Below are 16,500 nucleotides of genomic sequence, written 5' to 3'. Positions count from 1 at the left end.
CTGTTTAAAAACCCTATCTCAGTTCTCTAGGACTTTGGTCATTTGTTTTCTTAAGATTAAACCCTCTAGCTCTCACCCCTCAAACTCCCTAGTTCCCCGCCCGCACCCCTGCTGCCATCAGATTTTTGAATGGACCTACCTCAAAATAAGCCAGTCTTTCTCTACACCCTAGCTATGATGTAAAACTACATTCTGCACCCGCGCTTTTCCATTTTTATGTACGTAATGCTTTGTCTGCATAATGCGCAAGAAACAATATTTTTCACTGTTTAATAATACATGAGACAATAACATATCAAATCAAATCTTATTTCCCAAATATATCTCCACACTCTGAGTTACATTCCCACCCATCCCTAAAGACCTCTCATGCCCTCCATGCAAACCCATTTTCCCACCTACTCCAAACTTCCTGTCATATCCTCCATGGCCCCAATCACCCTCATTGCTCTTTACAGTGCATACGGTAACTTAACTCCATCACATGATGTCCTGCTCATCCCCATGACCTCTTAGAGTCCATATGTTAAATTAGTGCTAACTCATGCCCCCACTTACATTCTTCTTGCCAACTCACTGAGTGTCCGCCAGGGGTAAACTTGCTGAAGACTATTGAACACCAATTGGAAGAAACATTGAGGGTAAGATACAGGATATACTCTGGACGGAGGTACTTCAATATCCAGAATCAAGAATGGCCTGATAGTGCCATTACTGGCTAAGCTGCCTAAACTCTAAAATGACATAGTTGGTAAGCTGGGTCTGTAGCAGGTAATGACAAATCCAACAAGAGGGATTAATCTACTTGACTTTGTCCTTTTCAACCTACCTGTCTCATATGCATCTGTTCTTGACAGTTTTGTCAGCAGTGACCAGCACACAGTATTTGTGGAGATGAAGACCTATCTTCATATTGAGAACCCTTCACTTTCACTGAATCATAGCCCTGGAACCCTGTACCTAACAGCACTCTGGATGTTCCTACAACATGTTAATGGCAACGATTCAAGCATGTGGGGCACTACCACCTTCTTGAGGGCAATTAGGGATGGCCAATAAAAGCTGGTATAGCCAGCAATGTCCATGAACCATGAATGAATAAAAATTAAAAAAATCTTCCATCATGGTTTGTGACACTACCACTGTACTAAATGGGATAGATTTTGAACAGATCTGGGCATCCATGTGGTGCTGTGGGTTATCAGTTGTAACAGAACTGCAATCTGTAAATGATATATCCTCCACTCTACCCTTATCATCAAGCTGGGGTATCAACCCTGGTTCAATGAAAAATGCAGGAGGGCATGATAGGATTGTTTGGAAGCTTATTACTTATGCACAGGTGAATGCCTTTCTGACTCTCCTGGTGGCCTGGCAGCTGATGGGAGAATCAGGTGACGAAGGGGCAAACCCCGAAAACTAGTGGCGTTTACTACCGAATAAACCTGTTGGACTTTAACTTGGTGTTGTGAGACTTCTTGCTGATTTGTATGCCAACCCTCAGCTGTCACAAGAACACAACAAATAGAAACAGGAGTCGGCCACCAGGCCTTTCAAATCTGCCCCACCATTCAATATGATCGTGGCTGTTCCATGCCAACCTCAGCTCTTTTTCTGTGCCATTTCTCCTTTCCCCCGATATATCAAATATCGGTCCATTTCCACTTTAGGCACTTCAAATATTCCAGCCTCCACCACCCAGATGGGTTTGAAGGTCCTAGCAATTTTTAATTATTGGTTCAGCACGCTCGCATCACTCTCCCCAGCCATGCAGGATGTCGGCAACCCAGAGGTAAGAGACCAGCAACCTCAAAAAGAAATCTGTTCCTTGATTCGGCCACCCTCCCCTGAATCCATCATCTGTGCTGTTGCCTCACTTGGACCTCTAGCCGCTGCATCTGGAGTCTTTGTGCATTCCCTTCCAGTAAACGATGTAGGATCATTTTGACCCCCTTGTTTGTGAGCTATTCATGCAGGCTTGTTAGGGTCCAACTTCCCTCCTCTTAGTCTTCCCGCTGCCTTCCATTGTTTGTCTTCTTCACTCACTTCCTTACCCCCCTGTCTGCCAACATAAGCGTTTGCCCTTTCCCCCTTCTGGCACAGCCCCCCTTCCACATTGCCCTCCTTGTCTTCATGAGATGACACCCACCTCTATCACCCCAGGCCTCACCTCATACTCCACCCCAATCAAACCTCAGACCTTTGTTGTGAGGCAGCACGATTCCCACAGCGAAGTGCTGTCCAGAGAGACACAAATGTACAGCACCAAGGTGGAAGGAGACCCCTGTACTTCCTAAACCAAGATGCAATACTGATCTGAGGCAGTGACCCAGGAGGGTTCAAGAATCCAGTAACATTGCACTGTCATTGAAGGCCAGCTCGGCATGAAGATGGAGGGCAGGAACTGTGAGTGGGGAATAGTGCATGAGGCGTATTGTAGTACAATGTTGGAAAGTTGTCACACTCATTCCAAAATCTCTGGTCGCTGGGGACTGCCTTGACCACAAGCTTTAGTGAGCGGATTTGACAATGATATGAACTCCCGCTGAACTGACACAAGATTAAAAGGCTTAGTGCAATTCCAGTGGGCAGCTGTTTTATTTATTGTTTATTATTTATATATGTCACTAGTAAGCTTACATTAACACTGCAATAAAGTTACTGTGAAAATCCCCTAAGCATTCATGAGATGCAAATTAATGCAAATGGCATTTGCACCCTGCCAGCGGGAAGAGTGACCCGCCATTTGGAAAATTGCAACATGATTTCATGCCAGTAGGTTTCAGAATTTTTACCTCTTCCTGGATTCTTACTTTCCACTCACCATCAAGTCCGTGCCAGGCTGGATGGGAGAATTTCACCCTTCGTGTTCTGCATCAATGCAATCTTGTCAAATTGATCAGAGCAATTACAAAAACATTCTGTAGCATCACCATTGGACAGGACGGAGGAAATTTATAGGGTGGTATTTTCTGGCCTTGGGCGCCACAAGACAGGAAATTCGTGCCTGAAGTCAATGGTCTTTAAATGGTCCACCAAATGTTTTGTTCCATCCGCTACAACTCCCAAGGGTGAGATGGGAAAGTTCCACCATAGTCTAGATTATGGCAACTAATAGTATGGAGAAGGCAGAATTTTCCCATCCCCCCCACCATGGGAATTGTAGCAGGCGGATCACAGACCAAGCAAAGGTCCATTGATCTCAGGCAGGATTTTCCGACTTTGGGACAAGCGCAGCCTGAAAATTCTGCCCAGAGTTTTGGGACTTTCAAACAAAAAGCAACAAAATTGTCTACTTTAAAAGCAACGAGCCTTGTTGCAAGTCTTCATTCTAATTGGATTAGATTGCTGGTTGAGGCATTCCTAAAAAAGACTCTTTACTAAGAATGTGTTACAGAATCAGTGGTAGGTGTGAGGAGAAACTCAGATTAACTTTTGTATGTTTTCTCAGCACAGGCACATAACGAATACAAAAGACCAGCTTTCAATCAATCGGGAAAAGAAATGTTTCATTGTGTTCACTTGCACTGGGACTCCAAGCAAAATGATGTTGATGCAATACTAGGATTGAAAGTGCCTTCATATCTATGCTGAATTGTAAGACAATTGTACACAGTGACAATGGCAATGTTGTATAGAACAGCATTTTGATAATTTCATGAAGAATAAATAATAGTATTCTTTGGAACTGACAGTTGAGATTTTGATGCTGAAAAGCACTTTATGCAATCTCAAAATAACCTTTCTAATACAAAGGTGAACAGTACTTTTATCTAATGATTATAGTGGTCAGAATATTCTATCCATTATTTAACAATAGCAATTTGATTGGTTTAAATGACTGCTGTGTAGCCTGGTTTGAATCTAAAAAAAATGAAACTGAAAGGTTGGGAATGTAGTTGAAGGCTTAGATTTTTGAAAAAGAGAAAGTATATATTCCCCATAGTAACAAAGGGCAGCACACATCTTAAATTGTTGCCCATTTCCCCTACTCCCACTAGCACATGGGTTATGGAACTAAGTGGGTAAGCCATTTTTCTGAAAGAATAGAAATTGATTTTTCATTTCAATTTTTCCATCCTGGATAATTGCAAACACAAAACCAGCATGACAAAGGCATGCTCAAATTTCTATATTAATAAGATTTTTGATGTACGAAATCAAAAGGGCAGCATGATGGCTTAGTGGTTAGCGCTGCTGCCTCACAGCGCCAGGAACCTGGATTCAATACTTGGCTTGGGTCACTGTCTGTTCTCCTCATGTGTATGTGGGTTTCCTCCGGGTGCTCTGGTTTCCTCCCACAGTCCGAAATGCATGCTGGTTAGGTGCATTGGCCACGATAAATTCCCCCTCAGTGTGTCCAAACAGGTGCCAGAGTGTGGCGACTAGGGGATTTCACAGTAACTTCAATACAGTGTTAATCTAAGCCCACTTCTGACTCAAATAAATAAACTTTAAAAAACACCTTGTTACCTTATCTGGGAAGAGCCAACAAAACTGAATCAAAAATACCACATTCAAACTTTGGGATGGACTTTTATTTTCGGCATGGTATGTCACAGGACCTCAGTTTTCTCTTGTTCACAAAGTTCTGTTTTAAACCTTCAAACTATCTGCTTGCATGAATTCCATCAACATACCAGAATGCAGGAAGACGGAAACAGCCAGTCATAATGTTATGCATTTTTAAAATTATTATTTATTCCTGAGGTGTGGGTGTTACTGAGAAGGCCAGCATTTGTTCCCCATCCCTCAATACCCTTCAGAAGGCAAGAGTGAGCCACCTTCTTGAACTGCTGCAGTCCATATGGTGCAAGTACACCCACAGTACTGTTAAGAGAAGCTCCAGGATTTTGAGCCCACAAAAATGAAAGACAAGTCATGATGATTTGTTCATATTAATTTGGACGAGATTCTCCAGCCTACCAGCCACGTGTTTCCCACTGGTGGGAAGTGGCGCGCTGCTTCCAACAGCAGGACTCTCTAATCCTGCCCCCGTTAATGGGAATTCCTATTGACATCGCCCTATGCTGGTGGTAAGCCCGTGGGCAGGATTATGCTGCCAGCGAGACTAGAGAATTCCGCTGTATGAATGGGCAGAGAATTCCAGCCTTTGTCTCTGTGACAAGAGGGCAAAAGTTGGATCCAAAATGTCACATTAGTATCTTCACCTATAGTGGTAAGCAAGGCAAAAACCATCACACACACACACTCACCCCAGCTTGGTGAGAAAAATGACTGATCACTCTCTCTCTGCTTCATTAACATGGATTGTTCCTCCCCTTTTTATGTGACATATCGCTGAGTAACCACATCATAGAAAGTAGGGCGCAAAATAAATCTGAAGACTTTTGCTGCTTCTTACACTAAGTTGACTGCAAATCCATTTTGCAAATGGAATAATATCTTCCTCTTAAAATGGATATCATAATTATGTACTTGACCTGTGTAGTTTGTATTGGTAGCAACTTAGAGAAACAGAAATGGGTTACAAATTCATAGCTTGGTTGATTGTGTCCCAAGATTTGAGTGCATTCAGTAAAGGTAAAATACATTCAAAGTGCAAAATTAGATTAAAAATAAACTTTATCTAAGAAGGTTTCTACTATGCCCAGGTATACACAATGATATCTTTTTCTTTTTGAGATCTGCTTTATTCATTTCTAAATGCCTAATCACACAGATAGACTTGGGGATCCTTTCAATAGTTTAACAAGACATGATGAGTACAAAATGGAGAATCGTGTTTTGTTTTTAAACAGTTGACAGAAGGAAATTCATCCAATTACATTTTTTTTTACAGAGTACAAAATCATACTTGTGTATAAACAATATAGGCACTATTGTGATCTTGATAAAGGAATCAGGCTGTGCAAATCTAAGTGTCTTATCAATACAACATTTTAGCAGCACAATCAGAGAAATAAGCCAAAATAAAAATCATAATTTAATTTGCACATTCTCAAACATTATAAACTCTGGAATGTTAAACAGAAGAACACAAGATCTAGTGTACATACAGAATAATTTTTAGATTTATTCTACAAAACATAACGATCCTAAACAAAATCTATTCCTTTCAGAGTTTCTATCTTCATTAGGTAAAGTATTGAAATATAAAAAGAAATAAATTTAATGATTTTTATTGAAAAGCTGTAAAACATTCATATTTTAATTTGCAATATGAAAAGTGTATATAAAAATAAAGTGGTCTCCATTCTGGAAGTTTGCAATGCATCATTTACAATAATTTTCCATTTATCCTGGTATTTATCAAAAATATATAAAACGGTGAAATGAAGCCCTGTTATATTTTACTTAAACAGATAAGAATACTAAGGGCAATGCAAATAGACTGAAGTAAAAGTCTGCTGTAATTTCTACCACTGCTGATTGATCAAAATGCTACATATACATAACTGAATAATAGTAGTAACTCCTGTTAGATGTTGCATTGACTGCGCCATTGAGCTAGCTGCAGAATGGAAGGGGCATCAGTTTAATTTGCAGATTCCCTTACAATCATCAAGTTCCCAACCTTATTCAAGCTATTGGAGAGTAGATTTTTCACAGGAACAACTGATGTCAGCATCAGTAAATAATTGACCTCTTCCGTGCATCTTCCACCAAGCAGTTCCAGAACAGACATCTGGGAGCAGAACTCTCTTGTTGGGAATTAGTGCAGAGGGGTATGATAGAAGTAACGAAAATATAATAGCAAATAATTGCAGGGAAAATATATTGTAAACGTCAGATTCTTGCACTTTTAAATGTGCATCTACTCTTAATTTGAATTATCTGTTTAATTATGGGAAAAAATACCTATTTTACTGCTTTATTAAAACACCTTAATTAGCATTGTTGCCTAATCCATATTCTTTTCAAACCAAATTTGGCTCTGCATTAATAGATTAGGAATAGATTAAAATAAATGAAAAGCAAAATTACCATGTTGCTTATTACTGTGCTGCTAAACTTGACAAACTTCTAATACTTTAATGTATTGAAAGTAATGATTGATATATCCTATCATATGCATGATCGAGCAAACCTTTTACTGGAAACCTGCTAAGTTAGTATTCATGCCATTTGATGGAAAATCAGTTCTTGACATTTGGAAATCTCTGACCTTTTAGTTTGGGTTATAATAATTGATACCAAAATGTCAAAACGCATGTATCAATGAGGGGAGCGTCACTGAATAAATAGGTTATTTAGCAAACCCAGTGTTTGGTGGTTTGTGATTACTTTTCCTCGACCACTTGTATTTTTGTCTTCCAACAAACTTTATAGATTCTTATAGATCCTTTACAGATTCTATAATTGTTTGCTGGAAGGCAAAAATACAACTGCAAGTATCCTAGAGCAGAAGGGTTCAACTAGTGACATTTTCAGATTTCATCAGCGCAGCCTGTTGTTCAACCCATCAGGAAATGCATATCGTAAATTGGAGAAAGAATCCTGCCATTGTCATTATTCAGCCAAACTGTTGGCAGAGATTGGCACTTTCACCCTTTCGTGGAACAAGAATGGGAATGATGCATGATGGTATTCCAAATTGGTCCCTTTATTTATTTTATGTTCTTTCATGGAATGTGGATGTTACTGCCAAGGCCAACATTTGTTGTCCATCCCTACTTACCCTTGAACAGAGGACATCCAGGAGTCAACCACATTGCTGTGAGCCACATGTAGACCAGGCCAGGTAAGGGTGGCTCAGTGGTTAGCAGTGCTGCCTCACAGTGCCAGGGACCCGAGTTCAATTCCCGGTTTGGCTCACCATCTATGTAGAGTCTGCACGTGCTCGCCATGTTTGTGTGGATTTTCTCCCACAGTCCAAAAGACGCACTGGTTAGGTGCCTTGCTAAATTCTCCCTCAGTTGTAGCCAAATAGGCGCCAGAGTGTGACGACTAGGGGATTTTCATAGTAACTTTGTTGCACTGTTAATATAAGCCTTCTTGTGATATTAATAAATAAACTTTAAAAGGGCAGCAGGTTTCCCTCTCTAAAAGACATTAATGAACTAGATGGGTTTAACAACAATTGATAAGGTTGTCATGGTCACCAGTACTAAGGCGAAGTTTTATTCCAGATGTATTGATTGAAATCAAACTTCCCCCATTGCTGTGCTGAAATTTGAACCCATGTCCTCAGAGTATTAGCTAAGCCTCTGGATTACTAGTGCAGTGACATGACTGCACTACCATCTCCCTACTTAACACATGCTTTAATTGATGTTCCACAATCTCTTTTGGAATTTGAAATGCTCTCGAAAGTATAGAATGTCTAAGATCCTCACCATCCTGGAATTTCCCTAATTGTTCAGCCTTCCAACCGTGGCCAGTTCTATCCTTTATAAAGTAAAAACACACTACAAATAACATGAAAATACATTTCTGGACATATTGAGATTTTTGCCAGAGGAATCATTTTAAATGTATTGTGGCAAGTGTAACAATTGGACCATGTTTATGAATCATTGAAATGTACCTAAAATGTGGCGTCAAAGTACTCTAAATCACTAAAAGTGCAAATGAATGGCATTCAGGCAGTTTTGCGTGCAGTAATCTTGTTATAGAAAACATTTAAAAAAAAATTAAAACATGGTTTTATAATTGGCCCTGCATTAGCAATGCTGTAAAGGGTGTTCTTTGAAGCTGGACTGAGGCACTTTGTTATGGCACTCTATAGATGCTGGCAGTTGCACTGATGCGGCTAGCACTAAAAAGACTTATCTTGGTAAATTTATCATAGGTGAATACTTCATTCTCCACCACCATAATCTTTCTAGTTCAATCATTGTTTTGTAATCCAAATAAATCATATAATTTGAAAACATGATGGAACCTTAATAGGCTTAGACTTAGGCCAGGAGTCTAAGTCCTTCACACTGATTGGATCTTTTGGTAGATCCGAAGGCGAACCCCCATAGTGTCCCACAGTGGCCTGGTTGGTGGACAACACAAATGGCCATTGCTGTGTGAAATCAGAAGATCCCACTGATGGCCAACAGTGAGTTACCTCCCTCCGTCACAGGAGTGGGGAAACAGCAAATCCTGGCTTTATACTTTAAGAGCACAATCCTTGTTGGAATAAATCTCGATCTATTTCATGGTTCCATGGAATTCCCTATGGATTGTTAGGTAGAAAATGGGGTTGTGGGGTTGTGGGGTGGGGGGGCGGTGGCGGAGGGCGGGCGCATTTTCAAGCCCTGCGAGCTTCCAGCAAGAATCACGATGGCCCAGAGAATCAGGCACCGGGCAAGAAACCGGTTTTGTGCTGAGCGTCAAAACCATTGAGATGCTCCCAGACTGTCTACCAGCCCGGGATCACGCCTATCTATAGCTGCAGTTTTCCCATTGGTGTGGGCACTTAGTCCTAATTTGAGAGAATCGTGGCCATGGTGTAAAACCATTCAGATGTGGTAAAGAAATATAATCCTTAAATAAAAGAGCAGAAAGAGTTTCTTACTTTAACCGAAGAAATTGGGAGAATCTTACTCCAAAAAGTTGCAATATTTGCCACTGAGCCATCAGATGTGCACTAACACATATCCAAGGTCCAGAGTTAATACCTTACATTGCAGATAAATGGAAATCTACCATAAACATTCGATATTGCAATTGTGGAAGCGTTTTTTTTCTACTGTTTTATTCTTCTGTTCCCTGGAGAGATTTTATTTTAAACATTCGCCGCTGCTTTATTAAATACAGAGAGGTACTCATCATTCTGAAGTTGAAGACAAATCAGACTTCTTGGACTGATTGCTTTGATAAAGACATAGAGTTTGATGCAAGAATTGATATTGCTCACTTGTCTGGATCATTCCACCCCTAAAAGATAGAATTCAGATCGGCCATATAATATTTTTTAGGACACATTCATAATACCTTCACAAAGGAAATACATTTTCATCAGAGCAGAGGGATTGGAAGTGATTAGCAAATTAATTTAGTTGCCAATTTCAGAAGGTTGGATTTTAGTATATCAAATCATCGATTGAACCAGCCAACTTTCCTCTGGCGTTGTTTCTCTTCCCACATCTAGTGGTGCACAAGGGAGAGTTTCATTTGTTCCCAAAGCTAGTTTATACCTGGAACAGGTTGCTAGTCTCCCACCATGGGCTTATAGCCTGAGGGACGCCTCTCCATTTAAAGCATGGCTGATGTGTATCTACTGCTCTTACTGCCTGCCACTCCTGTGTGTTGGAAGGACTCTGCAGGTTAATATTCAACAAAGATGTGCAAGTTAGGTGGATCGGCCATGCTAAATTACCCTTTGATGTCCCAAGAAGTGTAGATTAGATTAGTCATGGGAAATGTGTGGGGGTATACAGGCATAGGGCGGAGGAGAGGACCTGGGTAACGTACTCTGTCACAGAGTTGATGCAGACTCGATGGGCTGAATAGCCTCTTTCTGCACTGTAGGAATTCTATGATTCTGTTTGGCTGTGGTACAAAGGCACCTTTCTTGACCATTAAATTGTCTGATTTCAATTGCATTTTCAGATGGTTCCCAGTGCAGCACAGTTCCCTATTACAGGCTTGAACTTCCCAGGCACTTGCCATTTAATCCTTACCTGGGAACAATTGGAATGGCTGGCATGCAGTGTGTGGCACCCAATTAATCTTTGGGGCACCCCTCATATATGCTGTCTCAGAACTTGAAAGGTATTGACCAACGTACCTGATCTGGAATTCTACTGTGAAGGAACTGAATTGTTCTGCACAGAAATCAGTAAAATAAATGATGTGATGCAAAGAATTAAATATTTTTAGAAATATTGTGAAACATTAATGTCGAAGTAATATATTTTGACACCAGCTTCTTTTAGAGTTAATGCCTCTTATATTGTTTCCAGTCAGTTTCAACTGGCTAATTTTAAGCATAATTTCCTTTTACATAGTTGTTATTTTTGGGAAACTGCTGAATTTATCAAAGTGGATAGATCTGTGAAATGCAAAACTATCTATTCTTATGAATACCAACATCAGGTGAGACTAAACAGAGAGTATAACTCAATATGGTGAGACTAAGCAGAGAGTAAAGTTATCTTTGTCCTTGGAAAACAATGTGCCTTATATCATCCTAGGCAGGATGGAACATTTAGTGACCTAACAAAATGTCCATTGATTTTTTGGCAGGATTTTCCAGTCCTCCATTGTATCCGTGTGGACTGTTAATTTCCCATACCCAGTCGTTCCTATCTCTTGTCTGACAGTGATTTGTGATTCTTGTAAATCGTAGAGAGAAAAATCTCACATTTGAAACATCTGGGCCAGATTCTAATCTCAATCTTTCTCTTGAACTATTCTATCACTCAAACAGTGTCAGCTAAAGATGATTCATTGACTACTCTTCAGTCAATTTAAACAGTCAATGTAGTACTTTGTTCAAAAATTCATTAACTATAGATTAGTTTGTCTATCAGTTGTAGGCAATCACTAAGAATCAATAACTGAAGATGAAATTAGTGAGCATTTAAAAATGCATGCATTATTCAAGAACAACCAGCATAAATATGTTAAGTACTATTTTGAGCTCTTATGGATGGAATTTTTCCATCCCGCCCTCCACAGGAATTGTAGTGGGCGGGGCACAGGCCATGCAAAGGTCCACGGACATAAAGCAGGATTTTCGGCTTTGGGGAGAGCACAGCCAGAAAATCCCACCTTATGTTTTGAAGAAGTGTGATGACTTCATTCAGGCTAATGAGGTTGGCTTGTTGGAGATTGAACACCCTGATTGAGTTTTCATCAAAAGAGTTTCCTGATTGAGTCCTAATTGATGGAATTTCATGTTTCCTACTTAAAGCAAGTGTGTCAGTTTCTCTGCATGCCAAAGGAGGAAGCAACAGGGAGTACTCTATTGCCTAGCTTGTATTGTAAATAAAGGAACTTATGGTGATGGGACCTTTACCTCCGTAGAGTTATTACAAGAAGTAACAAATTTAGATTTATTAAAAGATGTGACATAACGGTATATTCAGAGAATGTTTGATAAGGTGTCTTATAAGGGATTTATTAGCAGAAATTTGGACGATAGTATAAGGACAAATGTAGCATCATTGAAAGAAAAAATGGTTGATGAACAGTAAACAATCAATTAAGATTCCTTTGATTGTAGGAGGGTTAGAGGTTGGTCAGTACTGGTTCAATTTTTATTTTAAGTACATGTAAATAATTTGGACTTGGTGCACAAGGGTAATGTTACTGCTTTAGATAATTGCACCCAAAATGCATTTAAAACGTTGTTGAGTAGACTACAGTTCAAATTTTCAATAAAATGAATTTAAAATACCACAAACATAGGGGTAAATTTTCCAGTCCTGCCAATTGAGGGAATCATCACCTGGAGAACAGAAAATTTAATGGACCATTTACAGGTTGGGTGAGGATTTTTGGTTTCAGGGTTGGCGCGGCTGGAACATTCCACCCTTAAAATCTTCCATCAGTGCAATCAAGCAATGTAACAGGATGTTATTGTTTAATTTTTCCTTTCTGTTGAAAAGTATTTATGTTGTATTAAAGAGCAGAAGCCTGGTACAATTTTATTAAAACTGTTGAAAGTTTATTTATTACTAAATTAGACACCTTTAATTGTTTCCTCTATCTGTGAGCAACCCGATTTAAACTAGCTGAAAATGCCTTAAAAATATTGAATCATATAATATTTTAGTTGGAGTGCACTAGTCAGCTTACAGTTAATTAAGGCTTGATACAAAAATATTTTGAAATGTAGCTACGAGGACTGTGTGCTGAAGGAAATGAATAAAATTTAAACAGTATTCTGGAACAGCATAATTGGCAGAATTTTGTAATTTTAACGTGGTTTCAGGAACAGTCTTAAGGATCCAGCAAACAGAATCTGAAACCAGCAAAAGGTCATGGAAAAGTTGGATGGTTGGGAGCTTGGAAGTGTTTTAATAGGGCATCTTTTTGCACATTTGTAGCCAGTATCTAAATATGTTGCATCATACTTAAGAGTACATGACATTGACATCTTATGCTTAACTAGAAATCATTGATTTTTGGTTTAACATTGAAATTTCCCTACAATGATCAGGAATGGGGTCAAAGGATCAGGATATGGATCTCATGGACAAGAATAGCTAGAAGAGGGCATGATGGAAAATGTAATGGTCACTATAAAAAGACACTGTTTCAAGGTTATAATGGGGAATAGGCACAGCAAGCAACTGGAAAGAGTATGGTCTCAGTCAAAGTAACAACGTCCATGAGTTCTTGCTCTTGTTTGAAATTAGGGAACAGAATACATAGCGAGGAGTTGAATGCAATGACTACTTTGGGTAAAATATGCTGGAATAGTGAATTATTTTGAAAGAGAAGTGGAAGTCCCAAGCATACTTGGTGTGTTTGAGTTAGGTTTATGGATGAATAGCTAACCAGTTGTTTAGGATTGGGGAAATGAAGATGATGATGGCTGTAAAAATGAACAAGTGTCATACTGAGTGGATTGTATTGAATATGGCAAGGGAAAAATTGGATGGTTGGGAGCTTGAAAGTGCTTTAATAGGGCATCTTTTTGCATATTTGTAGCCAGTATCTAAATATGTTGCATCATACTTAAGAATACATGACATTGACATCTGATGCTTAACTAGAAATGTTGCAGTCTAAAACGTTTCTATCAATCTCATAAAGCACAAAAGTGATTTAAACATAGATGCTAGAAATCTTACCAGCTTATAAGTACCAACACTGACCTGTCTGTCCGCATCTGACATACAATTCCAAGAATATCCACTTCATTAGTCTCCTTTATCTGTTGACAGCCAATGCTTGTAGCAATGAAACAGCCTGTCCTCCCAATCCCTGCACTAAATAGAATGGATGCTTTCATTATCAAAGGCTTTATGGGTGACAACTGGGGCTGAATTTTTCCCATTATAGGGGGGCAAGAATACAAGCAGGCAGCTATGTAAATTTTGTACTTTCAATTTATACAGAGGTGAGACTGGGCTGGGAAAAGGCTACGGAAGAGATAGGGATGGCAAACAGTGGATAGCCACCCAAGATGAGTTAACGGCCAATTACCAGAGCCAGATTTCCAGCCAGATTCCAGGTCACTTTAGGGGATAAAACACGTACCTGGAGTCAGCCTCCTGGTGACATAGCAGGGAACATCCACTCCAGGGAGTCTCTGGACCCTACTTACCAATCTGGCCACATCTACAGTCATAGGCACCAACACCCCCAATCCACACTGCACCTCTGCAATAGTGATCTGGGGGCTGCGACCATTTTGTTTCAATTCCTTTAAAGTTGTTGAGATTGCTTCAAGATGGAAGTGCCTTTGAATCATAGAATCCCTCCAGTGCAAAAGGAGGTTGTTTAGTCCAGTGAATCTGCACTGACCACAATCCCACCCACGCCCTATGTCCGCAACCCTACATATTAACCCTGCTAATCCGTCTGACACTAGGATCAATTTAGCATGGCCAATCAACCTAATCCGCACATCTTTGGACAATGGGAGGAAACTGGAGCACCCAGACGAAACCCACACAGACTCAAGGAGAATGTGCAAATTCCACGCAGACAGTGACCCGAGGCTGGAATTGAGCCCAGGTCCCTGGCGCTGTGCGACAGCAGCGCTAACCACTGAGCCGCAGTGCTGTCCTTTTGTCTTCCTTATCTGCAAAGGCTAAAGAACATTCCATTAACTGGATGGTAAATGCACCCTCTGGTCACTAATTGGATGATTTTGGAGAGAATGACTGCTCCTGACACAGTGAAGGATTGAGATGCCCAATTGTTCCTGATGTTGCGTTTCTGACCCAAAATTTAGCCCTTAATTGCATAATATAACAGAATAATGAGTAAATGAAAACTAAAGACAGAAATTGTTGCCATTCTGATGAAGGAGCAGTGTCCTTAATGAGCAATATTTGCCAAGACATTTTAAATTGAAATTTTAACACATTGGCTGTATGATAACCTTGTGATAGAAAGGAAATATGCAACTGCTTTGCTGTTATCCTTTCCTGATAATACAATTTGTACTTCAGAGCAATAGCACATGGCTAAAAAATGTACTTGTATTTCTGTAATAAGATGCAAGATTGGGCAAAAATAACATAATATAGTCAAATCCACATCATCTTCAACCCAGCAAGCACTCAAAACAGCTTATTGTCATTACTTTTCCCTCAGCATTTGATTAGAATTATACAGTTAGGAATAACTTAAAATGTTTCTCTCACCTGCAATGAACTATGATGGGTCCCCTGTTCCCTGCATTCTCTCTGCTTTCTTCGACCTCATGTATGAGGTCCAAGAGTGTTTGTGCTGTATCTGGGGTCTTGTGATCAGGCCAGGATGAGTGCCAATAGTGCTTTACACTTCGAGACTGTTTTCCATCCTAGAAATAAACAAGTAATCTTACTTTTTCCTCAAAGCTTCTTGTTGAAACCTAAGGAGATCAGTAACTGCCTTGCCTATTTCTCCCCCTCCGACCAGTATATGCTAGTCCTCACTCTCCTACTCTGAACTGTTACTCAAAACAATTAGACTGATTCTGTTAATTGGCTGTACTTGAGAATGGCCTGGAGATCGGTGTTTTCTGTTTGTTTCTCTCTCTCCCTTTCTCAGGAAAACTGTCTGCATGGCTATTCCCATATGTGTCAATACAATACCACAGTGGCAAGATGGCACTGTGGTTAGCACCACTGCCTCATAGTGCCAGGGACCTGGGTTCAATTCCTGGTTTGGGTTACTGTCTGTGGGGAATTTGCACTTTCCGCTGTGTCTGTGTGGGTTTCCTCTGGGTGCTCAGATTTCCTCCCACAGACCAAAGATGTGGGGGTTGAGTTGATTGGCTATGCTAAATTGCTCCTTAGTGTCCCAAGATATGTAGGCTAAGTGGATCAGCAGAGTGAATATGTGGGATTACAGGGATAGGGCCTGGGTAAGATGCTCTATCGGGGAGTCGGTGCAGACTCAATGAGTCAAGTGGCCCCTTTCTACACTGTAGGGGTTTTATGATGTGCCGTTTTGACCCCAAACTTCTTTTCAAACAACTCTCCACTGTCATCCAGTGGCGTATTTTGAAGTTATTCAATATTTTGTTGCCTGTATCCTAACTTGCAACAAGTCCCATTCACCAAATGCCCCTTTGCTCGCATGACTCCCAGTGAAACTCTTCAATTTTAAAATTCTCATCATTGTTTTCAAGTCTCTGCATGACATTATCTCTGTTATCTCCTCCAGCCTTAAAACTCTCCAAGATATCTGTGCTCTTCTTTCAGCATTGCCAATTGCTTCACCATAGGTGGCCATGCCTTCAACTGCCACAGGCTTGGGCTCTGGAGTTCTCTCCCTCAACCTCTCTACTTTTCTCCTTTAAGATGCTCCCTAAGACCTACTTTTGGACCATGCATTTTGTCATTTGGCTTACTATCTCCTTGTATGAGGAGGCAATGGCCAAGTTGTATAATCGCTGAACTATTAATCCAGAAATTTAGCTAATGTTTTGGG

General features: G+C 40.1%; 1 protein-coding gene and 1 long non-coding RNA gene across 2 annotated transcripts in view; both read right to left on the bottom strand.

Moving 5' to 3' along the window:
* LOC145357037 (uncharacterized) overlaps nt 1–16,500 on the bottom strand; it is a 447,747-nt gene that overhangs the window by 252,767 nt on the left and 178,480 nt on the right. The gene's annotated exons all lie outside the window — the stretch shown is intronic.
* Nucleotides 9,206–16,500, bottom strand: part of LOC145356825 (receptor-type tyrosine-protein phosphatase R-like) — a 91,536-nt gene continuing 84,241 nt past the window's right edge. The window contains exons 9-11 of the mRNA XM_080209734.1: nt 15,228–15,385; nt 13,728–13,841; nt 9,206–9,834 (exon numbers count right to left, since the gene is read on the bottom strand). Of these exons, the coding sequence (XP_080065860.1) occupies nt 9,726–9,834; nt 13,728–13,841; nt 15,228–15,385 (381 nt within the window). The 3' untranslated portion in view covers nt 9,206–9,725. The remainder of the gene's footprint in view (nt 9,835–13,727; nt 13,842–15,227; nt 15,386–16,500) is intronic.

The sequence above is a fragment of the Carcharhinus amblyrhynchos genome, chromosome 22, assembly GCF_965287045.1.
Source record: "Carcharhinus amblyrhynchos chromosome 22, sCarAmb.v2.hapA, whole genome shotgun sequence".
Lineage (NCBI taxonomy): Eukaryota > Metazoa > Chordata > Chondrichthyes > Carcharhiniformes > Carcharhinidae > Carcharhinus > Carcharhinus amblyrhynchos.
The sequence above is the reverse complement of the archived record's forward strand: the minus strand, read 5'-3'. Positions and strand labels throughout refer to the sequence as shown.